The sequence below is a fragment of the Chiloscyllium plagiosum genome, unplaced genomic scaffold, assembly GCF_037043375.1.
Source record: "Chiloscyllium plagiosum isolate Xiang-an unplaced genomic scaffold, Cpla_swu_hap1 HiC_scaffold_15, whole genome shotgun sequence".
Lineage (NCBI taxonomy): Eukaryota > Metazoa > Chordata > Chondrichthyes > Orectolobiformes > Hemiscylliidae > Chiloscyllium > Chiloscyllium plagiosum.
The window spans coordinates 37,759,672-37,784,806 of record NW_028270153.1 but is presented as its reverse complement, the minus strand read 5'-3'; the positions used below and the strand labels follow the sequence as shown (position 1 = coordinate 37,784,806).

The 25,135-nt window shown below is 37.7% G+C and overlaps 1 protein-coding gene across 1 annotated transcript in view; it reads right to left on the bottom strand.

Annotated features, from left to right (window-relative positions):
• prex1 (phosphatidylinositol-3,4,5-trisphosphate-dependent Rac exchange factor 1) overlaps positions 1-25,135 on the bottom strand; it is a 224,052-nt gene that overhangs the window by 7,737 nt on the left and 191,180 nt on the right. Inside the window, exons 29-39 of the mRNA XM_043710358.2 lie at positions 18,474-18,564; positions 17,372-17,500; positions 15,115-15,156; positions 12,613-12,830; positions 11,566-11,668; positions 7,775-7,918; positions 7,151-7,256; positions 6,892-6,958; positions 5,895-6,085; positions 3,037-3,139; positions 2,845-2,912 (exon numbers count right to left, since the gene is read on the bottom strand). Coding sequence (XP_043566293.2) covers positions 2,845-2,912; positions 3,037-3,139; positions 5,895-6,085; positions 6,892-6,958; positions 7,151-7,256; positions 7,775-7,918; positions 11,566-11,668; positions 12,613-12,830; positions 15,115-15,156; positions 17,372-17,500; positions 18,474-18,564 — 1,262 coding nt within the window. The remainder of the gene's footprint in view (positions 1-2,844; positions 2,913-3,036; positions 3,140-5,894; positions 6,086-6,891; positions 6,959-7,150; positions 7,257-7,774; positions 7,919-11,565; positions 11,669-12,612; positions 12,831-15,114; positions 15,157-17,371; positions 17,501-18,473; positions 18,565-25,135) is intronic.

The following is a 25,135-nucleotide window of genomic DNA, read 5'->3' as shown; positions in this document are numbered from 1 at the left end:
TAAATTTCATTCTTAGTTCCTACTTTGCCCCACTCCTCCTTTACCAATCTTTTACTATTTATGCACTTACAGAATACAGTAACATGAAAATTCCCTTTTATAATACCTGTCGGCTTCTTCTCATATTTGTTCATTGTCTATCTTGCTTGTTTTTTCAATTCCTCTCGAAACTTGTCACTTTCAACCTGACTCTTAATTGTATGATCAACCTGACAGCTGTTATAGGCATACTTTCTCTGCATCATGTAAGTCTTGATTTGTTTTGCCATCCATGGAACACAGGATTTGTCCCAGCTTTCCATTTATTGGGAAAATGTCTTGATGGGTGTTGAACTTTCCCTTCATTAAAGCCCAGCCCATTGTTTAGTTACAGTTTTGCTTGCTTATCTTTGATACCAGTTTACTTGGGTCAGATCTATTCTTAACCCCATTGAAGTTTGCCTTTTCCTAGTTAACTGTTTTGTTGGATTATTTCGTTCTTTTTCCAAATCCAACTTCATGTTGCAATGATCACTGTCCCCTCGAGATTCCCATACTAACAGGCAATCCACTTGGTCACTCTTATTCCCAAGTAGGTCCAGCAGTGTGTCCTTTTTCATTAGATTGGGTAACATATGGCAAACTTTGTTTTAACTGGCACCTCATCAACCAGCACTGTTAATGAACTGGCAAAGATTACATACAGTAAATCCTTGGAATCTGCGAAATCATTAATTTACCTATCCATGCCAAAAACATAAGTACCAACAAAAATCAACATTTATGGAACAAATTTGCATATCCTCAATTTTTAACCTTTTTTTTAAACTAGCACCGCACTCGTGAATTTCATCATTCATGGGGTGCTTAGGAACAGAACCCTCGCAGATACAGAGAAATACCTATCTCAAATACCGCGCTCTACCACAATGTCTGAGTACGTATGCTGTAAATGAAGTATAACAATAATGTTCTATACTCCCGGCATTATGTTTCCACTACTTACTGTGTGTCTTAGCATTGATTTTAGGAGGTGTGTTGATGTTTTTTACAAAGCCCTTTTGAGGAATATTTATGCCTCAAAGCTTCGCTTGGTTGGGGTTTACTGTGGTTAAGTGGACCTCTTGGTTATCCAAACTATTTTATCAACTGGCAAACTCCTGGTCCCATAGGTGCCAGTTAATAAAATATTTGCTGTTCAACAACAGAAACTTTCCCTGAACACCCTCTTGGCCCTCTCTGACTTTTTCACAACTGATATCCCAATTTATATTCAGAAAACTAAAGCTTCCCATTATAACTACCATATAATTCTTTGTCTTTTAAAAAAAATGGTTTCTCTATTAAATCACTTATCGTTTGTATTCATCCAGTTCCCTTTGTGATCCACTACATAGCAGAACCACCCATGGTCTCGCCTCAGATTGCATTCCCCAGATGAACTATCACTTTCAATAGTATTTGAAACTGAAAAGTGGTTGGAGACTCAGGAGTCCTGAACTCCGCTCTATTTCCCATTGTCTGATGCCCATTCTCTCTTTCCCAGCATAGCCTATCAGGTGACCACATCAACACATGGCCTATCCACAAAGCTCGATAAGATCTTTAGCACAGGAAACCACCCAAAGACACTTCAGAGGGTATTATCAAACACAGATACGTTTAAGTTCATTAGGAGAGAGATTACCAACAGCTTTGCCAGGGGTAGATTTTTAAGCAGGGTCTTGAAAAGAAAGTGAAGCCTGAAGGAACAATTTCAGCGCTTGGGATCAAATCAGCTGAAAAATCAGCCACCAACACTGGTCTGATTAAAAATTGGGAATATGTAAGAGGTCAGAGTTAGAGGATCACAGAGATATCAGGAGGGTTACAGGTAGAGAAGGATGATACCACAGAAGGATTTGAAATCAAGCATGAGAATTTTGAAAGTAGGATACTATTGGACTAGAAGCCAATGTAGGTCAACGAGCACAAGGGTGATGATAGGTGAACAGAAGTTGGTGAGAGTTAGGATGAGTTTTGATGGGGCTCAAGATTATAAAGGATGGAAGATGGGAGGCTGGCTGAGAGAATATTGGAATAATCAAGGGATGAAGGAAGATTTCAAGATGTGCACACAAGTGGACAGAATTGGAAAATCTTGTGTGATAAAGAATGCCATAGCTCGCAGCTCAACTACAACAGATGGGTTGGAAGGGGGGACAGTAAGGTAGAGGTGGATGTTGTTGGTATACGCAAAGAGCCTAATGTTGTGTCTTTGGATGATGTCATAGAATGGCAGCATGTGTACAATGAAAACAAGCAAAGAAGCTTGGTGGAACTGCATTAATAGTGCAGAAGCTGTAAGAAACAAGTAATTCTGTGGCTATAACATGATAGAAAAGGATGGAAATAGGTGAAGTAGTCCAATTCAATTACATCATGAAAAGAAACATTGGAAGAGGGTGGTGTGATCAACCATATAAGAGGCTGCCAATAGCTAGAGGAGGAGTGGGATACTTAGCTACAGTCATAGTCAGGGGGATTTTATGTGTAGGTGTAATAAGGGTTGTTTATTTCAATGTTGTGATCAGGTTGGAAACCCGATTAGATGGGTCTGTGCGGGGGGGTGGGGTGTCGCAGCCAAAACTAACATTGCACTAGCTGTAACAGGCCTTAAATTAACAGACAATGCCATGTTTAAGATCTAGATAGAGAGAAAAAATAACTACACTTAAAAGCACTGAGGTTGGTGAAATATTTTACATTCCTAATATTGGCCTGGATGGGATTCTGAAAGTGTTGCTGGCTGAACTAGAAGGAACCACTTGTGCAAACTCTCAGATCTGACATAAGATATTACAAGCAAACACATTTATAACTTGCCTTGGTACAAGTTGTGGCATCTGATCCATTACTTTCAAATTTTTGGCTGAATTCTCAACCCTTGCACCCTGTAGAAAGAAAACAATCCGTTGTTCTGAAGTAAGGGCAACTGGGTTACACACTGAAGACAACAGTTTTAAACTATTCAACACATGCCTTGAGATCCATTTAATTGGTCTTTAAAGATCTTACCTGTTTTCTCATAATGTCTGTTGCCTGCATGATACATCTAGGTAAGAGTCCATGACTACGAGCCAAAATAACTGCTTGCTCCAGGGTCACACTTAAAGTACTCCTGAATAAAATGAAAATGTCAAGACAGTTAACATCCCCTGTGGATTTTCCATCATAAAGGTAAAACATCTTCAGCATGATCTGCTCAGATCAGGAGGAAACAAAAGAGCTGATTGATATTACAAACTCCTACAGAAGAATGAAAGCCATGTTTCTCTGAAGCAAATTCATTAACATACAAAATTAATTTCCCAAGATTATGATGTTGGCCCCACGGATAGGAAAAGTAAAATTATATCCTGTTCTCTTTTATGTTCAAAAATGTGATTTGTTAATTTTACATCTGGAAACTTTGATTTTACTTCATGGGCTAAGACAAAGTAAAGACATTTATTATTATTTGGTCAAAGTGGTAAAATTTGTTGGCGTACTTCAGGAAAGTCAGTATTTCTGGAAAGAGGTTTTCACCTTGTACCTATCAAGTCATTTCGCAAGATTCAAGGGGAAAACCGACATTTATACCATGTGAGAGGACGGTGCTGATTGGTAGAGACATTGACAGTTAACAGCCAGGCTTTGTTTAAATTTTAAAGCAGATAGGGTGACTGACTGATGAAGTCATGATCTGAGAAATGAACAAACGAAAGGCTGTCACCCATTTTGTTGAGTTGAAACAAACACACTGGAGTACATGTTCTTTCTGTTTGCAGAAAATAACAGGGCCTTGTATATTAACACATGCAATGTCCAGTACATGCACTGTCTTCTCATCCAATATAAATGTTGGTTTACCCCTTGAATTGATATTTTTGCAAAACTTCCTGATCAGTGCAAGACAAGAAACATTGGCAAAATGTGTCCTTTCTCAGCAAAACTCATATTCTATACTACCAAAAGCAGTACCTTAGTACAGCTTCAGGAGTTGACAATTATTGACAGTACAAAAAGGCTGAAGATAGTTTAAGTTACAAGTTGCTGAATCTCGGGTTGCTCTAGTACATGAAATAAATCAAATTCAACTACCTGGGTGGCCCAGTGTGAGACTAAAGCACTTGGGAATTGCCACTTCAAAAATGAGAAATTGCGACTAAAATACAATAGGATAGTGCACTACTGACGTTTGCTTTAGCATGGAAAACCAGTTTAATGTTTACATAAGATCCATGGTCTCTTAAACAAAGCTAAACAACACCAAAATTTATCCTGCAAAAAGAAAACATTGATCTTTTAAAATTAACTAAATTTTGAGATTGTACACCAGTAATGATGAAAGAAAAAGTAGCAAGATGTTAGAACACAGAATTAAACAGATTTTGCACTGCAAGTAAAACTTGACAGAGTGATTCATGTTCTGAGAATATTCAATTAATAAGGCCAATAGATAATTTAAATGCAAGAGGTTCAGATTTGGGTGATATACCTTGCTGTACCAATGACAGATGTTATCTGCTGGCTTCTGTATACTTCTAAATAATAGAAATATAATAAATTGCCCTTTAATGATTCAAAAGACAGGTAATGGAAGATTCCACTATTTGTGCTAAATATATACTAAACATCAAAGTGTACAGCAACATGCATGTAAACAGAATGTCTTAAATATTTTGTTCCAATTAATTATTTTTGAAATATAATCACTCAAGTAGGCAAATGGAGTAGCTCCTAACTTCTCACAAACAGCAAGGCAATAACTAACTGGATAGTCCATTTGGAAAAAAAGAGTTTTGGTTGAGGGATATGTGTTGATCAGACACAGAACGACTTTGTTTATCTTTTAACACCATTTTAAACAGGCAGATAGGGCCTAATTTTAACAGCCAAACTGGTGCTTTAGAAAATAGAGTGCTCTCATTAAAGTTTTACAACAATCCCCTTTCTAACGCGAACTTACACCCAAATCCAGTACTACGTTCACAGTCTCCAATGCAACCAACAGCTGGTGTTTGATTTGCACTAGTCTGTCAATGATAAAGGGCACTACTTCACTTTTTTCCCATAAATTCATATTCACCTCATCAATGACCATCTAAGATTGTCAAAACTTGCAGCATTTAAAGTGCTGTGAAACCCGGGACTCAACTTTACAATGCTTGGATTCTCCAATAAAACCCTGCTACAACTTACAGAGTCTGCTGATCAATTACAAGTGAGGCTATTTGTATTCCTGGCTAGATTTCACAACACAGGCAACAAAATACCAGCAGCACATTAACAGCTGTAAGTGTATTTCAGTTTGCCGTTGAAGATTGTGGTGCTGGAAAAACACAGCCAGTCAGGCAGCATCCGAGGAGCAGAAGTATTGATGTTTCAGGCATAAGCCCTGAAGCATTCCTGATGCCTCCTTCATCAGCATTTCTGATGGAGGGCTTATGCCTGAAACATCAATTCTCCTGCTCCTCGGATGCTGCCTGACTGGCTGTGCTTTTCCAACACCACACTCTGACTCTGATCTCCAGCATCTGCAGTCCTCACTTTCTCCTATTTCAGCTTACTGCCTTCTGACCTTCATCAGTAGCACTGGGAGTAACAATTTATTTAGAATGTGTTACATATCATTGAGCTAATATTATAAAACTAATTATAAAATCTGGATTACCATGACAGCAGAGTGAGTGAATCCAAGATTTATGCAAAACTTTCATGAGAGCTCTTTAAGTTCTAAATGAACGATCGTACTATAAACATTCAACATGACCAGCTTCATCATCATATTCTGATAATGGTACGGTAAAATTTCCATAACATTTCAAGAGTGCACAGCAAAGTCACTGCACTGTTTTAACAGAAAAGACAGATAAGTGACAGCTTTGATTTACCTTTGTATACCAGTGCTGCACATAACAATCTGACAAGCTCCAAGCCTGTTGCAAAGCTCAGAAGATATCGGCAAGACTGCAATCCCGGAAGCATTATTGCTTGAGTTCACTGTGGATGTTGAATGTTTTGGGCCTATGTACAACTCCATCAACCGCCGAAGTTCCTCCAGTGCATTGAGAGGACGTAACAGCTATGAGGTTTGAAATGAAATGTGTTAGGTAGGATTCTGGTTTGTGTCAAGCTTGTAGATACAAGAAACGTCATTGTACTTTATGAAGTAGCTAAACCCTCTTCTCAATTTTTTTTCTTGGCTGGGATTTTTCCGATTGCAATATTAAAACACAGTAATCTATACAGAGTTAGATATCACTCAGCGTATATATTCATTTTGCTTCAACAAAAATAACTGAACAACTACATTGAATTTAAGAGCCGCATTCAGTCCAATGTGTGTGTGCTGGTGTTATTGTTCCATACAATTCTCCCTGCACACTATCATCAAATTTGCTTATTCTGTGCATCCTCATGGAAACATAGAAAATAGGAGCATGAGAAAGTTATTCTTCCTTCAAGCCTGCTCTGCCATTCAACGTGAGCATGTCTGGTCATCCAACTCAGCACTCTGTTTCCCCTTTCTTGAAGGCATTCAATGCCTTGGCCTCAAGCATGTACTTACCAAAAAGATACTTTAAGCAATATTAGCTTTTCATGATACCCCTTAAAATGTAAAATGCAAGTCAAACATAATTGCTAGATGACCATGCAAAATTGAGAAAAAAACTCATGACATACATAACTGCAGAATTTGGCATGGATGAGTAAGACACACAGTAGGATGTACAACTGGTTTCTGCTTGCATTGGTGACAGTGACTTTTAATTGCTTGACAATGCTAATAAATCTGCTTTTCCATCAAATACATATTATTCAAAGTCATAAGAAGTGTTCAGTTCAGAATATGACAAAGGTTTCTTTAGACTTCTGGACACACCTTACCTGGTTTATCTTTACAGCTGTAGTCGAAGAATCAGAAGGTAAATTAGACCGTTCTAGATAGAAAGCCCTATGGAAAGATTTTTAAAGAAATAAAATTTGCTTCAAATTATGGGTTAGATATATAACTGAGGCCCATTTTAAAATTTACCACAAAATCTTGGGTAGACTTGTCTAAATCTGCATTTTATTGAGTTGCTTCAAGAGATAATCAACCGAAAAGCATTCCAATTTCTTTTAATTCCACAAATAATTAACTTACCTGAGTTTTCGATAATAACATTTAACTTTTTCAAGAGAAGCCGAATTGATCAGTTGTTGGAATTCTTCTGCCGATGCATTTTCTGAAGAACATCTGTTCTCAAGAGCTAGAGACAAAAATATAGTTACTACTATGTTGGTACAGAACCTTGTTGTGATCATTACAAAAAACACTTATTAAAACTAAAAGCAAGTAATAACTTAGCGCACTATTATAACAGAGTGTAATATTTGAATCATAAATCTGGATTTTCATTTTGTCTTCACTTCCTTAAATGTCTTGATAACTCCAAATTGTTAACAAGTATGAGTTTGCTTTTTAAATTAAGCAATGTTTTCTACAATCTGGAAGAGACCTATTGGTTTGAAACAATTTCCTGTATTGTTCATTGCAGTTTAAGCGGTTGGTTCATAAAGAAGCACAGTGCAGAAGATGCAATAAGTTACAAGTGCAACTGATGATCAGAGAAAACATTAATCAGTAGTAAATTTCCAATGATGTGAGACATTTAATACAAACAGGTGGTTTGAGCAACAAGTAAAATGTACCCATTATAAAATAGTTATAGACATATTCAACTGGTAAAAACAGAAAAATTACAATGCAAATTAAAACAAATTTTACCTTGAGTGAAGAGCACTGTGTGTAGCTTTAAACTTCCCCCATTCTGAAACTTAGAAGGCAACTCCATAAAGTTATGATTTTCAAGATAAAAGATAACTTTCAACGCTTGGCGACTTCCATCTATATGGTAAGTGATAGAGTTGTCTGCAAAAATAAAATCAAAATCAAATTTCAACATCAGTGAAAGACTGCATATTTTAAAATATTTTTCTCTGTTAACCAGTGAAGGAACCTATGGCAAGGTGACTGTTAAACCTGAGCCCACCAGAAAACTGCAGTTCATTTGGACTAGGATTAAAACAAAGTAAATATTCCTCCAAGTATTGTGGGGGAAAAAAGTACTGGCACTTGGTGGATTTGAGAAAGAAAGCAAAATAATCTCAGATGTTGTTTCTAATGTTAGGAGACAATGTTTTCAAGTAAAAGAAATGGCAAGCCAATCAACTAGTCAGAAACAAAAAAATGCATAGCCATGTTCAAAACATAAAATTCATTAATATAGACCTTTAGATGACACTCTAAACCACTGAGTTCACAACATCAGTAGCAGCTTGCTCCTGTTTCAGTGCAGCTCATATTTTATCCCCAGTCCCTGAGGATCTAGGGTCAACATAGATGAAATTTTAGAGCGATGGGATTTAACAGCTCAGAAAGAAGCCACTTGGCAAACCATACCTTTAACTGTGTTTACTTTATCTACTGGTTAAATCATCTTATGCTAAATTACAGACTAAAAGACACCTTAAATGATACTTAAAAATACAGTATTAAATCAATATGTAATCTATTGTCCTGGAATTCTATAAATTGCAGTCTGCTGTTGTAGACATGGCTTATGTACATCAACATGAAAACAAACCTAATGTACATTAAAATAACAACTGCGAAAGCCTGAGTTTACTAAAGTTATAATATTCAGCTCTTTGCAATAGTTTACTCTAATAAGACCTAATTATTTTTCAATAAAAAGGCTGTTGAACTGAAAATTTTTAAATTGATCCGATTCATGATAAAATATTAATAGAAAGCAGCAAAGTAAATGCAATTGCAAAGGTAATAATGTGCTAGCATAATGAAAAGAAACACATTTGATGGAGGATCATTTGAACCACAAATTGAGAAAAAGATGAACCGAGTCCTTGGAGTTGAAAAGCAATTTAGTTAAATGAGGGTATGCTGAGGTCAACCAGTGGAAAGAGATTAGGGTGAATTCCCCATGCAATATATTAGCAAGTCTTTAAAACCTTGAGGGAAGATGATCCCCAACATAGTGTTTTCATCCCAGAATGGAAAGGCCAGCAGCAGCAGATCAACGGAGGATCTTACATACTTATGTGTCACAGGATTGCAGCTTAAATCCCTTTGGAAGCAAACTGTCCATTTAATTGCTAAAATTAGATGTTGTACATATAGATTCATATATCCAGTATCACCATCATTTTTCCATTTCTGGAAGCAATGAGGTCATATTTCAGAAGTGTCTATTTTACAGTACAAATAGGCTTTGAAACTACATTACAAGTAACACAACCCCGTGCTGTATGATCAGACTTGCCAAAGTCAGGTTGAGCTTGTTTTTGAAACATCTCACAGCCAGAAGCCATGTAACAGGGTAAATTCAAATCTGTTTATTCAAATCGCTGAAACTGCAGGCATTAAAGCCCTCATGACTAAAGTAGAGTGACACAGTATATGGAAGCACAGCTTCTCTCATCAAGCAGATTGAATCATTTCTGCAAACATTTAGGACGAAATGCATTTTTTAAAAATGCTGTAATAAGTGATAATCATAGATCCGCACACATGGCTCTCAAAAGGTAATTTTCCAAGTGGAAAGACTCAATCCCTCAGAAGAAATACAATTTTAATTTTTCTGTTTTTCGACCCCAGGGAAAAGACTTTGCCTATTTATCCTATCCATGTCCCTCATAATTTTATACAGGTTTACAAAATTATGAGGGGCATGGATAGGGTAAATAGACAAAGTCTTTTCCCTGTGGTCGGGGAGTCCAGAACTAGAGGGCATAGGTTTAGGGTGAGAGGCTAAAGATATAAAAGAAACCTACAGGACAATGTTTTCACACAGAGGGTGGTACGTGAATGGAATGAGCTGCCAGAGGAAGTGGTGGAGGCTGGTACAATTGCAACATTTAAGAGGCATTTGGATAGATACATGAATAGGAAGAGTTTAGAGGGATATGGGCCAGGTGTTGGCAGGTGGGACTAGATTGGGTTGGGATATCTGGTCGGCATGGATGGGTTGGACGGAAGGGTCTGTTTCCATGCTGTACATCTCTATGACTCTAAACTCTCTTCCTTAATCTTATTTTCCTTCCTGTAAAATGTTTTAAATAAATCATGATCTGCAGTTTGCACCTCAGTGAGGCTATTTTCCAATTTGTTCAGTTGAAGAGCCTCATTGTTGCTTTACACACAGGTGCTGTAGAGGACACCACATTAAAACAAATGTTGACTAAGTAGAAATCTTCACTGACAAGATGTGAAAAATGTGTCCATAACTGTATGCAAACTGAACAGTGAAAATTCTTCCCTCATCGCTGAAAGCAAGAAATGAGCTACAGTTGGTGCATATATTGTTTGAGTTTACATTTCATCCCTTATGCATGCCTGCCTTTTTGTGAGGTATATAACTAACAGTTTTCTGAATAAAAATGAGAATGATCCAACGCATTTATATGCAATTCGAGCAACAGTACTTTGCACGAAAGAGATACCCCATGATATGCAAACTACCTTATTGTTAGACAAGTTGTGTCACTGGCATTGGCTTTGCAAAAATAAATTGGAGATCTGATTAAATGTAGTGCAATTCCAAAAGCCCCTTGTATATATTCTTTACCTTTGAGTACATCACAAATATTTTGATAGATATTTGTAGAAGCATTTGCCTCATATCAGGACTCTTAATTTTGTGTATCTACTCTGGATTCCCTGGTCATACATTATCTTGTGTACAATTTTATCCCTTTTTTGTATTGTTAAAACTGTTTGATCATTTTCCCTTTCTTATGAGTGAACCATCTCTGCCTGCCCCTGTAACTGCACTGACTCTTCACAACCAACTGGCTCCACTATAGCCTCCAATCCACTATATTTGAATAGGTATCTACACCTATCCTTTCTCTAATATAGGCCCAGTGTGTTCTTTTTTTCTGACATCTTCTCCCAACCCTGCCTCCTCACAGCACTTTCTATCTGGAAGTATCTCATATCAGGGTGCTGTTTTCCCAAGTCAGGTACATTGCGGTTTAGATGCAGTGCGTAGTTGTCCTCCTCTGCACCAACAATGTGTCTCAGTTCCAACCTCATATTTTCAATCTATTAGCCTGTAGGCTCTGAACACAGTTGCCAAATTAGCAACCTCACGAAGTTACACAGTTACTCATAAGTTACACAGAGAATGAGATAAGGTCTGCCCAAACTTTCATCACAATTAATTCCCAACACCAGCATGAGACGCTCTTCCCGAAAGGCCCAGTTGGATCGGAACGCATGTTGCAGTCATGAAGAAAAAAGCACCTTATCTACTGTATAACACTAACTTCTAAACTCTTGATTTTTTCACAGGATATACTGTTGACCAAAAAGGGCAGACAGCTTTGCTTCAAGGAGTACAATGCTCCTGAAACAAAACCTCTTTCTGTGCAGACTATAAATTTATTTTGATTCATAGTTATTACTATAGTGTTTCCCTTTGCTTGAACACAATTTCAGTATCAACCGTAAATATTGCTTAATGTTTAAGCCAATATAGTATTTGAAATCCTTACTTGCTACTGGGTATTCATGTTCCAGCTGTCTAAAATAGAATGTTACATTATCCAGATCAGACAAGGCGACCTTGGTGTCTTCCAGCATGATGCGCTCATCTTTCTGTGCAGGAGTAAAAAGATAATTATTAATTCCAGCACACTGAAATAAACAGCATGAAATATCCAGCCTCCAGAAGCAGTAGAAGATAATGCAGCTGGCTTTGCATCCATCAGGCAATTGCTTCAATAAATTCCTCTCACATATTATCTTACTTCGTGCAATTCTAACAAAAACATACATCCATTACATTGTTATAAAAAGGATCTTGAGATCACACAATAAATGGTGTGTGAAGAAAATGAATCTTGTGATCTATGTGTTGGACAACTTCTGAGATTTCATTTCATGTATCAGTCGGTAGTACTTTGTCATTAGATTTGAAAGGAGTTCATTTCTGCCTCTAACAAGAGAAATTGTTGGAACAGTAAATCTTTGTATCTCTTTTCAAATGAACACAATTAGCGAGGGTTTGAGATCCCACAAGTAAGGAGAAGAGTTGCAAAGAGGTACAGTGTTGGCATGGTTAGAGGTGGCTTTGGGTTCACACACCAAAAGAGTGAAACCTAAATTGACTTTCTAGAGGAAATCAGTTACCGCGCGAACACACCAGCATAGGGGCCTTAAAGAGTTTCTTTGCATAAAATATCTGCTTAACACAACTTTATAAAGACAGCAAAATAGTGCAAAAAAATTCAACACATTATTTCTATGAAAACGGTGAACACAGGACGTGAGCCCCTGGATGTCAAATAACAAAGTAGAATAATTATTTTCTACTTGAAATGTGCCAACTCAGCTGCATTCCCCAATCAAAAGCAACAAATTTCACCAGTAATTCTTCAATTTGAAAAGTTTTAATAACTTACTTGCAATTTCAAATTTGTCTGGATTCTTGCACTTCTAAAAAAATATTGGGCAATTCCCTAAACCTAATAGAGAATTTGTGTACATATGGTTTAGTAGACACCAAGTTAAAATTTGTAAACTTAAACATATTCACTTACCACACTTGGAGAGAGCAGAGACTGAAAATTGAGAAGGACCCCAGTAACAGCTATCTGCTCAAGCCACTTTTTGCTGGCTTCCTTGCTCTCCTCTTCATATTCGCCATTGTTATTATACCGGTGGTTCAAAGCAGCCAACAACTGCTCTGAAAAGCTACAGATGGCTGCTACTAGGCTTTGACAAAAGAGGACATCGCGGCGTAATTGTAACTCCAGATCTGTAGGGAAGAGAAAAGTATTGAGGAGTCAGAGAAAGGAACCTAAATGAGTGGAACAGTGAACAGCTAATGTATTTGGATTTTTTTTTTCTTTGGAATGCAAAAACCTATTATTATGGCTAGGGGCAAAATTATACTCCAGCTGGAGGCCTTGCAATGATGCTTGTGAAAAGAGAGAGCCAGAGGGAGAGGTACTGAAAGAGAATTAAGAGAGAACAGGAATATTTTGGATATCTTACAAACATTTTGATAACAGCACCTCTGCACCTGCTCATAAATCAAGTGCTCTCAAATGGAACTCCAGCAACTCGCCATGACAAAGGTTCCAGTGCCAACAGGAACCAAAAATAAATTACATTATCAAATCCAAAACGCTCTGCAAGTTGCAAACGTTGGTCTGTATATCATAGGGAAAAGCACCAAACCTGAATCAGATGAATGAATAACTGAGGGACATTCATTAATAACACAGCTTGGAATGTTTATAAATTTAATTATTTATACCACAAAAATGTTTGAAAAATAGGTTTAAAATTCTTTACCTTCTGCTTATCTAGAGAAGTGTAATCTGACCCTCAAAGATTCTGGTTCAATTCTTTACAAACCAAACTTTGCCTTGCCAAAACAAGTAAGTAGAACCAAAATAGACACTGGGCTATACAAATAACCTAAAGTAAAGCATCCATGACAGAAAAATAAATCCCATCACGAAAGGCCAAAATGATACAAGGATCACTATACCATACAAGCAACCTTATTGCAAATAATAAATGAAATAAAAATGGGCCAGATTTGGTAGTCAGTGGAAAAATAAAGGTACTCGCTGACTTCAAAAAAAGTTGGCACAGAGTGATCTTGCATTCTATTTGCCAAGAATTTGACCTCCCTTGTTGTGAAATGGATTATTTGGTAGCTTAATGAGAATTCCCAGCATCGAGTTTCAGTGATATCTACAAGAAATCAAAACACCTAGTCACATTAAAAGAATCTCAGACAGCCAACCAAGAAAGGAAGTGAAAATTTTAAATAATTAAATCACTTCGTAAAGATCTTATTAAATTCAGAATAAAGACTGGAATATACATTTGGATTGTGTTCATAAATGTAGAATCAAACAAAAATAAACTGAATTATTTTGAAAGGAATGACATGAATCATACTGAAGATATTTAACAACATTTTAAAAAATAATTGACAATTGTTCGACATTAGATCATAGAATAACCATCACTGTTGAGCCTTGTCTAGTGAAGTGAAACAGGAGTTTCTAACAGAAAAGGCTTGTTATATCATTGACTTAATGGATTTCTGCCTTTATTGGGAGGATTGAGATGAGTGTGAGATGGTTGGGTAGTTCCAGAGTGCACTCTGAGGCAGAACAGTGAATTACAAAGCACAACTTCAGAATTTTTAAGTCAATCTCTCATTGTGCTAAAATACTGCATTGAGATGACATTCAAAGAGGTTATATTGGAAAATGCTGACAGTCAACCATCATCAACATTCCAATATTACATTTTTGACAAAAGCACAAAATCATGTGCTAGCATGAGCAATAATTCCATCACATACACTGATCATTCATTTCATGATGTAAACAATAAGACTGAATCTCATCTGCATTGATACAACAGAGCACAAAGTAAAATTCAGCTGGTCACTTCAGAAGTCCAAGCTAACTTGACTGAAGCTAGAAATACGCTATCAAAATTTAAGATGAAATGTCTTTTGAAAAGTTTTCATAACTACATCTTAACTTGTCATACAAGCAAACTAAAAAGGGAACATGCAAGTGCAATTTCATATTCTGAAGTCCCAAATCCATTAAAAATTTTTGTGACATGTTTTCACACGAGCCAGAGAGGAATGCTGACTTGCTGTTCCAAGTGGGTGATGTAATATTACCGTATAATTACAGCGAGTCACTTTTTAAGTGGGAAATAATTCCCTTTAGTGTGTTCCTCCAAGGAATAGTGTTGTATACTGAAATTAAAGGAGTTCATTTGCTATCGAGAGATAATAGCTGAAAATATACAGCAAGTTATAATATCTGACCACAACCAAATTAACTCACCATTCTATTGTTACTTTGATATTTAAATTGCAAGGCTTTTATCATAAATATTTTACCAATAACTATGATACTTTGTTCTCAAATTAAATATATCTTACAGCTGTAACATTTAGTTTCATTCAAATATGGTATATAGAGGTATAAAGTAATACATAAATTTCTCCTCTCTGCCCCTTCGAGCTTAATTGCAATTACGAAAACATGTCTTACCTGTGCAATGGAGGAGAGCTAAAAGCAATTGATTTTTTCCATCTGTGGAAGCAATTGGAGAGATTACCAAAATGTCAGTATTTACACATCATAAAGAAAAAAGATTTTAAATGAATCTTTACTTTAAGGATCGAAATAGCATAAGACATTAAAAAATTGCTCAATCTGGAATGATGCCGCAAGATGAAGTGCAGTGTTCAGGTCAAGCCAACAAAGAGGGCTCTGGAGCTAACTGGATGAAGATAGAGATCAGGGAATGAGAAGACTGAAGCAGCAAATGGGAAGGAAGAACAGAGGAAGGGAAAATGTTAGTGAAGACAAGTGAGAGGTGGAGGAGGAACAAGATGAGTTACACTGGAGAAAGGAAGAAGGAAGCAGACAATAGATGAACATGGGGAATGGATATGAGGAGGTGAGAGAGGCATAATAGACAGGAAAGTGTTTCGATTACATCTGGAGAATAAACACAGGGATTACTACAGGGGCAGAGGAAATACAGAAAGATAGGACTTATTCAGGAGCCAAGTGATGAGTCACAATCTGGCAGTTGAGAACTGTTTTTCTCTTCGTACATTAAAAACTCATGTCAAACTTATGTCATGAAAAAGAAGATTGTGACACAAACATTCTTCAGAGATGTATGTGTGACCTTGCAATTCTTGTGGCCTTTAAAACTTGAGCCTTTTACTCAAGTAATTCAAGCAAAATGATATTTGAAAAGTGTCTCTAAAACTCTGGTAAAATGTCAAAACTGCTGGAATCATGTCATCTCATTTGATGGTATGAACTAGTAGAAATGTCTGCAATCTATTTGATTCCATTGTAGCCAACTGGTGCTTTTTGTTTTCAATTTATTCTCTTATGAATGTTTGTGTTCTGTTAATCAGCAATGCAATTGAGAAAACAGCATTAAAAGATAAGTCAATAACGAAATTATGGACCACAATTTACAAGTACACTGAAATATTACAGCCATATTGAGGGCATCTTCTCTTAACTCCAGTGCAGGAACAAAACTTTCAAGATAACAATCTTAAGACATAAATGAATGTACCATCCGATGCAATATCTCACATTGCAAACATGGGAAATTAAAAGTCTCAAAATATAGCTTGTGCTCCAAAACATTTGACATTACTTCTCTAACTACCCCTGTATTAGTTTTAAATTTCATGTATAAAACTTTCACAAAATTATACCACATCATTTTTAGCTCTGTGAGAAGTCAACGAGCATGACCATTATAAACACAGGTTACTACCTCATGGAGATCTGAATAATTAAAATCCATACAATTCCTACAATGTGTAAAACCCATCTCTGGTTAGAAACTGTAAATATCTAATGATATATTGCAAGCTTGCAGAATATATTTTTACTTTAGAAACCACCAGCCTGTTTAGTGATACAGTGTGAAATGCTGGTTTGAAAAAAATAATTTAAATATCTGAAAACACGAATTCTCAGACATGAATTACATTTAAAGAGTACTTTTTGAAATGCATCTTTTCAATATTTAAATAATTAATGCCATGGATTTCTGCCTGTGAATGCCATAGATAATATATTGGTTTTATTGGGGTTAACTACAAGGGAAAGAAATAGATCTATAGTTTAACTGAAGTAAAAGGACACTAGCCAGCAATGATTTCTGATGTTTTAATTGTTATTATTCAATGGAAACCTGAAAACATATGAACGGAAGTAATCATTATTTCTTTAAATAATAAATCCACAAATGTTAAGAGAGAATTTTCCCCAAATCACACCTACATTGCATCTGTATTTAAAGTACAGAAAATTATGCAATGTATGCATGTCCCTCAGTGTTGCCGAAATAATTTCACTTTAAGTCAGTCTTCAAATTTGTTCCCTTCCAGGAAAGTTCTAAGTTGGCAAGAACTCAATGAACCACATTTAGAATTATAATCAAATCCAAAGGCGGCCTGCAGATTTTATTCCATCTGTTAAATCATTTAAAGCACTAAGCATCACAGGGCACCAGGCAGTAATGATTTGAGTAGGTCTGCATTTCCACTAGAGTCTATTCCAACTTAGTTCTGACTGAAGTCAAACAGATCCTTTTGTATGGAACACAAAAATCAATATTATGGTCTAGTTATGATAAGAAATGGTGTAAAAAAATTTGTTTATATAACTACTCCCCATTAATTTTCAAAAGCTGTACAACATGCTGAAAGGTGACTCATAGAAGAAACACAATCTCAGTAATTCACAGTAAATATATACGACTAACCTTCTACGTATTCCTGTACGTTGTCCACTAAGGCATTGATTGAACAAGGCAAATTCCAGGGGTCTTCCTGCACATTTGTTTGGATTATACTTCGACATCTTATGTTTTGGTCAACTTTCTGTCGAAATTCTAAGGAAAGATTCTAGGAGTTAGGTGATCAAAATCTCAGTATTGAAATCTATAAGCATTTCAATGATAACTACACATGGTGAAGAGCATATGATTTAATAGTGCTAATAGTGCATTGCCAATCATGTGTGATTGAACATAGATTTTATGCCATTATTTCCCATATGTAACACTTCTAGGAAAAGGATACAGTTAAATGTAACGCAGATAAAACCAAAATAGCTATGGATCAAAAATAGTCAAAAACACATTAGGGAAGGAGGAGCTATGACAGACACTAAACCAAGAAATGGAGCTTGTAAATAAAAATATATAGACATGCCTTAGCATAAGTAGCTCTCATTAAGAATGAAAACATTGAACATTTTTACAATTAAAATCTTAACACAAGACAATACTGAAAAATAAAAACAAATGTAACATAAAACTTCTACTTAAGAACAGCTCTGTGCTTAACCAATGCTAGTGAATGAATATTAATTTCTGCAGTCACCAATCTCATCAAAAAGCACAGTTGGCAAGAACCAGTTTTACTTAGTATTAAAAACAAACTGTTTTGTCCTGTTGATAAAAATCAGTATTGAAGACTGTTCGATAATTTGGGACCATATGGGAGGGCAATTCTGGAAATGGTACTAATCAAAACCTGTACAGGATCGGAAGCTTTGGATCGGTAAAATTCATGGTTTCAGATTGCTCTCCATATTTTAGAATGGCTACCTGTTATTGAGCGTGACTTTTGTCACCAAATAGGGACTTTCATAAGCATTTCAACAGGATTAATCAAATATTTCAAGTAGGTACATTACTGAACTGCTTCCTGGGAGCTTCCTGTTCATGGTTTGCAACTCACTAAGTGCTGTACACAGACAAACAAGTAAATGATAGCCATCTACAGTGATTGAGGGAGAATGATCATTAATGTAGCACCATTTAGAAATGTAGACGCAATTAGTACTTAAATCTTTTTTACCTTGTATGTTGTATTCTGTACTAATGCCATCTGTCTCTTCAAAGGCCTTGGTCATAACTGACCCCTTAAGGAATGCATCAATGGAATCCACCTGTAATAATTCATTGAGCATCTCAAACTCTTTTCAATTTCCAATACTTGGTTTCTGTGCTTTATTTCACAAGTTTTGTACAGCAAATACTAACATTGATCACTCATTGTGTGGCTCATAGTAGGAGAGAGGTAACATTGTTGGAAAAGGATACTAGGATATTGAAGTGGACAAATAAGCTGCTTATAACATTTAAAAGGAGTTTCCAAGAGTTACAGAAATGTATTGTTGATTGAAATTCTTCTTAGTTGCTTCAGATAAATGGGTATATTCACTCCTTTCTCCTTTCACTAAATACCTGTAATTTCAATATGAATATGATGTGGAGGTGCCAGTGTTGGACTGGAGTGGACAAGATCAGAAGTCACATGACATCAGGTTATACTGCAACAGGTTTATTTAAAAGCACAAGCTTTTGGAGTACTGCTCCTTTATCAGGTGAAACCTGACAAAGGATCAGTGCTCCGAGAGCTTGTGATTTCAATAAACCTGTTGTACTATAACCTGATGTTGTGTGACTTTTGACCTTGTCAATATGAATAAGTAGCTCTTTATTGTTAATTTAGAGTATTGCTTAAATGGGAAAAGTCAAAAATGACTGAAAGCTAAAGAAAAGATGCACTGGATAACCTTCAAATGAATTTGCATCAATTTGAATTTATATCACTCCAAATGTCTCAAAAAGCTGCATTATCAGAATAGTCTATCGAAATATACCTACTTGAATCCAGACCATTTACCCCTCTAAACTTAATGATTTCTGTTAAATTTCTACAACATATCACACGTTGCATTAAGCATTGATCACTTCAGCAATGAATTCAATTGGTGTTAAGTATTTATAAACATACATTGCAAAATATACACATCCCTGCCATTCCCACTGTAATTTTTGTCTACTTACCTGTATTAAACAGTAATTAACTCCTGAGAAATGCCAACTGTAATTCCAACAAATTGACTAGCTATTTCCACGACCCAAAGTATGTGTGGAGGCAATATCTCAGTTCTTATTTATTCGTCTATTTGTTTGGAAAAAATGTGGTTTTTTTGACTCAGGGCCAAATGCATCACATTTTTGAAGGGATTTGCGCAGCAAGGCCTACGGAAAATAAAGAACATGAAAGCATAGGAAGGGTTAAAGAATAAAGACCACTGGTGATCTGTGGTTGTGGAAGGCAGGATGGGATAAGAATAGTGAAATGCTCTTACACCAATTAGCAGAGTAAGGTTAAGGCTGAAAGATCACTACGGCGAGATGAGATAACACAAGTAATAAAGCAAGCTTCTCTGTTAAGTATTATGATGACAGGATTGGGACAATAAATATTTGGGCCATGACATTATAATATCTAATTAATAGTTAGTAGAGTCAGCTTGAGACAGGAGACTATTGTAATAGATGGAATAGCTAAATATCTATCAAGACAGGTTAGTCTGGAATGGAAGATCACTGTAGCAGAGTTAGCAATAAATATCTAACCGTGACATGAGAATAACATTAAGTAGAATGTACAACTAAAGAGATAATGGGAACTAACATCACTGGTTTATTGTGTAGCTAGAGTGAGGTACTTTGATTAATATAGTTGGACATGCTGATAAGCTAACAGAAACATGATAAAAAAATATATAAAAATCCACGGACCGTGTGGTTTGTGAGCATTCAAGAATCTGCTTTCTCAGTGTCATGGTTTTATGTTTGCAAATAAAAGACCTACTTCTTGAGGAACTCTCTGTGTCTCCTGGTGATTCTCTATATTTTCTCTACAACAGGCCTAGAGAGATTTCTCATTACATTATCCCAAATTTACCTCACTACCTACCTATGGCATCCTTCACATTTGATTCTATCCTCATCCTACTACGCACCATTTCCAGAACAACTTACCATTTAGTGGATACCTACTGAAAGACCAGCATTCCTTGCATCCATGCCAACTATAAAGGTCCATTGTGCATCCAGGCAAGTCAGAGTTGTTACTTACAGTTCCTGAGATTTGCCCTAGACCTTGCAGATGAGCGGAAACTGGCACCCTGCATTGCAGGCAAAAACATGGAACTCCTACTGTATGGGGTGATGCAGACATGGGACAACATCCTCAACCCCAGGATCAACAGTGGAGGCCACAACACGAGACCATGCCAGCCAGTCAGAGGTTCTCACCCAGGTCAGTGCTATCTCAGTGCTATGTCATCATACGCAAGGATGCACAGCAATGTTGAAAGAATGATTCTGGGTAATCCAAGATGGAGGACGGGAAAAATTTCTGGCTGTATGAGCTGCTCCTTTTTTTGAGGTATTTTAGGTGTTGGAGGTGATTTCCTCGAATTCCAGGAGCAGCAATTACTGTTTTATATGCTGTTGCATTGTTTTGGAACTTTGGAAAAAAAAAGTCAAAACAACAGCAGATTAAAAGGGAGAAGAGCAGACAAAGGAAGCATATGGTGAGGACAGTGCAAGAGAGAGAGAGAACCTGTACAGTTACCACCTTTGCTGTTTGAATTCGTGTATCGCTGGACATCAGAGTGCATCTGGGAAAATTAACAAACAGTGAAATTCACAACTAAACTTAGAGGAACTGTTGGGCGAAGTTCACAGCACAGAATCAGATAAGTTAATTGTTGTTTTAAGTCAGTCCAAGAGAAAGGCTGCAGTAGTGAGTATAATGGATTCTTTCTTGATTATATATTTTTGGAGATAAGTCTCTTGGTTAAACTTAAAATATAAGCCACAGCTATTAATTTAACCTGGGGCAGTGTTTGTAGAGGAATAAGGCGGTGTTATTTTCTGGGTCTGAAGATTGTGAAGGAGCAAAAATGGCCTTTGCAGTGATATGTATTTCTTGTCAGATGTGGGAGTTTAAAGAGAGTTTAAGGGTTACTGCGGATTACATCTGCCATAAATGCTGTTGGATGCAAATCTTATCAGATCGAGTGGATCGGTTGGAGAGACAGATAGAAGCGATGAGGAATTTGCAACAGCAACAGTATGTGGTGGATGACAGTTATAGGAAGGGGGGAAAGTCTCAGATACAGTCACATAGATGGGTTAACTCCAGGAAGGGTGAGAGAGGTCAGCACTGAGGGCAGGGGTCTTTTGTGGATATATCAATTTCAAACAGGTATGCTGTTTTGGAAAATGTAGGGGGTGATGGGTTCTCAGGGGAACGTAGCACGAACAGCCAAGTTTCTGGTATTGAGACTGGCTCTAATGCAACGAGGGGTACGTCAGCTTCCAAGAGATCAATTGTGTTAGGGGACTCTGTAGTCAGAGGTACAGACAGACATTTGTGGCCAGCAGAAAAAAAGCAGAATAGTGTGTTGTTTCCCTGGTGCCAGGATCAAGGATGTCTCAGAGAGGGTGCAGAATGTTCTCACGGGGGGAGAGGGGCCAGCAGGAGGTCATTGTCCACATTGGAAGGGAAAAGGTTGAGACTCTGAAGGGAGATTACAGAGAGTTAGACAGAAATTTAAAAAGGAGGTCCTCAAGGATAGTAATATCTGGATTACTCCCAGTGCTATAAGCTCGTGAGGGCAGGAATAGGAGGATAGAGCAGATGACTGCATGGCTGAGGAGCTGATGTATGGGAGAAGGATTCACATTTTTGGATCTTTGGGATCTCTTTTGGGGTAGAAGTGACCTGTACAAGAAGGATGGATTGCACCTAAATTGGAAGGGGACTAATATACTGGCAGGGAAATTTGCTAGAACTGCTTGGGAGGATTTAAACTAGCAAGGTGGGGGGGGGGTGGGGTGACGCAGGGAGATAGTGAGGAAAGAGATCGATCTGAGATGGGAACAGCTGAGAACAGAAGTGAGTCAAACAGTGAGGGCAGGCAGGGACAAGGTAGGACTAATAAATTAAAACTGCATTTATTTCAATGCAAGGGGCCTAACAGGGAAGGCAGATGAACTCAAGGCATGGTTAGGAACATGGGACTGGGATATCATAGCAATTAAGGAAACATGGCTCAGGGATGGGCAGGACTGGCAGCTTCATGTTCCAGGATACAAATGCTACAGGAAGGATAGAAAAGGAGGCAAAAGAGGAGGGGGATTGGCATTTTTGATAAGGGATAGCATTACAGCTGTGCTGAGTGAGGATATTCCTGGAAATACATCCTGGGAAGTTATGTGGGTGGAACTGAGAAATAAGAAACGGATGATCACCTTATTGGGATTGTATTATAGACCCCCCAATAGTCAGAGGGAAAATGAGAAACAAACTTGTAAGGAGATCTCAGCTATCTCAGCAACCCTGCAAGAACAACAGGGTTGTTATGGTAGGGAATTTTAACTTTCCAAACATCGACTGGGACTGCCATAGTGTTAAATGTTTAGATGGAGAGGAATTTCTTGTGTGTACAAGACAATTTTCTGATTCAGTATGTGGATATACCTAGTAGAGAAGGTGCTAAACCTCACCTACTCTTGGGAAATAAGGCAGGGCAGGTGACTGAGGTATCAGTGGGAGAGCACTTTGGGGCCAGTGACCATAATTCTATTCGTTTTAAAATAGTGATGGAAAAGGATAGACCAGATCTAAAAGTTGAAGTTCTAAATTGGAGAAAGGCCAATTTTGACAGTATTAAGCAAGAACTTTCGAAAGCTGATTGGAGGTAGATGTTCGCAGTTAAAGGGGTGGCTGAAAGATGGGACGCCTTCAGAAATGAGATAACAAGAATCCAGAGAAAGTATATTCCAGTCAGGATGAGAGGGAAGGCTGATAGGTATAGGAAATGCTGGATGATGAAAGAAATTGAGGGTTTGGTTAAGAAAAAGAAGGAAGCATATGTCAGGTATAGACAGGATAGATCGAGTGAATCCTTAGAAGAGTATAAAGAAAGTAGGAGTATACTTAAGAGGGAAATCAGGAGGGCAAAATGGGGACATGAGATAGCTTTGGCAAATATAATTAAGGAAAATCCAAAGGGTTTTTCCAAATATATTAAGGACAAAAGGTAACTAAGGAGAGAATAGGGTCCCTCAAAGATCAGCAAGGCAGCCTTTGTGTGGAGCCGCAGAAAATGGGGGAGACATTAAATGAATATGTTGCATCAGTATTTACTGTGGAAAAGGATAAGGAAGATATAGACTGCAGGGTATTAGATGGTGACAGCTTGCAAAATGTCCAGATTTCAGAGGAGGAAGTGCTGGATGTCTTGAAATGATTAAAAGTGGATAAATCCCTCGGACCTGATCAGGTGTACCCGAGAAGTGTGGGAAGCTAGAGAAGTGGATTGCTGGGCCTCTTGCTGAGATATTTGTATCATTGATAGTCACAGGTGAGGTGCTGCAAGACTGGAGGTTGGCAAACGTGGTGCCACTGTTTAAGAAGGGCGGTAAAGACAAACCAGGGAACTATAGACCGGTGAGCCTTGACTTCGGTGGTGGGCAAGTCGTTGGAGGGAATCCTGAGGGACAGGACGTACATGTATTTGGAAAGGCAAGGACTGATTCGGGATAGTCAACATGGCTTTGTGCGTGGGAAATCATGTCTCACAAACTTGATTGATGTTTTTGAAGAAATAACAAAGAAGATTGATGAGGGCAAAGCAGTAGATGTGATCTATATGGACTTCAGTAAGGCGTTCGACAAGGTTCCCCATGGGAGACTGATTAGCAAGGTTAGATCTCATGAAATACAGGGAGAACTAGCCATTTGGATACAGAACTGGCTCAAAGGTAGAAGACAGAGGGTAGTGGTGGAGGGTTGCTTTTCAGACTGGAGGCCTGTGACCAGTGGAGTGCCACAAGGATCGGTGCTGGACCCTGTACTTTTTGTCATTTACATACATGATTTGGATGCGAGCATAAGAGGTACAGTTAGTAAGTTTGCAGATGACACCAAAATTGAAGGTGTAGTGGACAGCAAAGAGAGTTACCTCAGATTACAACAGGATCTTGACCAATGGGCTGAGAAGTGGCAGATGGAGTTTAATTCAGATAAATGCGAGGTGCTGCATTTTGGGAAAGCAAATCTTCACAGGACTTATACACTTAATGGTAAAGTCCGAGGGAGTGTTGCTGAACAAAGAGACCTTGGAGTGCAGGTTCATAGCTCCTTGAAAGTGGAGTTACAGGTAGATAGGATAGTGAAGAAGGCATTTGGTATGTTTTCCTTTATTGGTCAGAGTATTGAGTACAGGAGTTAAGAGGTCATGTTGCGGCTGTACAGGACATTGGTTAGGACACTGTTGGAATATTGCGTGCAATTCTGGTCTCCTTCCTATCGCAAAGATGTTGTGAAATTTGAAAGGGTTCAGAAAATATTTACAAGGATGTTGCCAGGGATGGAGGATCTGAGCTACAGGGAGAGGCTGAACAGGCTGGGGCTGTTTTCCCTGGAGCGTCGGAGGCTGAGGGGTGACCTTATAGAGGTTTTCAAAATTATGAGGGGCATGGATAGGATAAATAGACTAAGTCTTTTCCCTGGGGTTAGGGAGTCCAGAACTAGAGGGCATAGGTTTAGGGTGAGAGGAGAAAGATATAAAAGAGAATTAAGAGGCAACTTTTTCACACAGAGGGTGGTACATGTATGGAATGAGCTTCCAGAGGATATGGTGG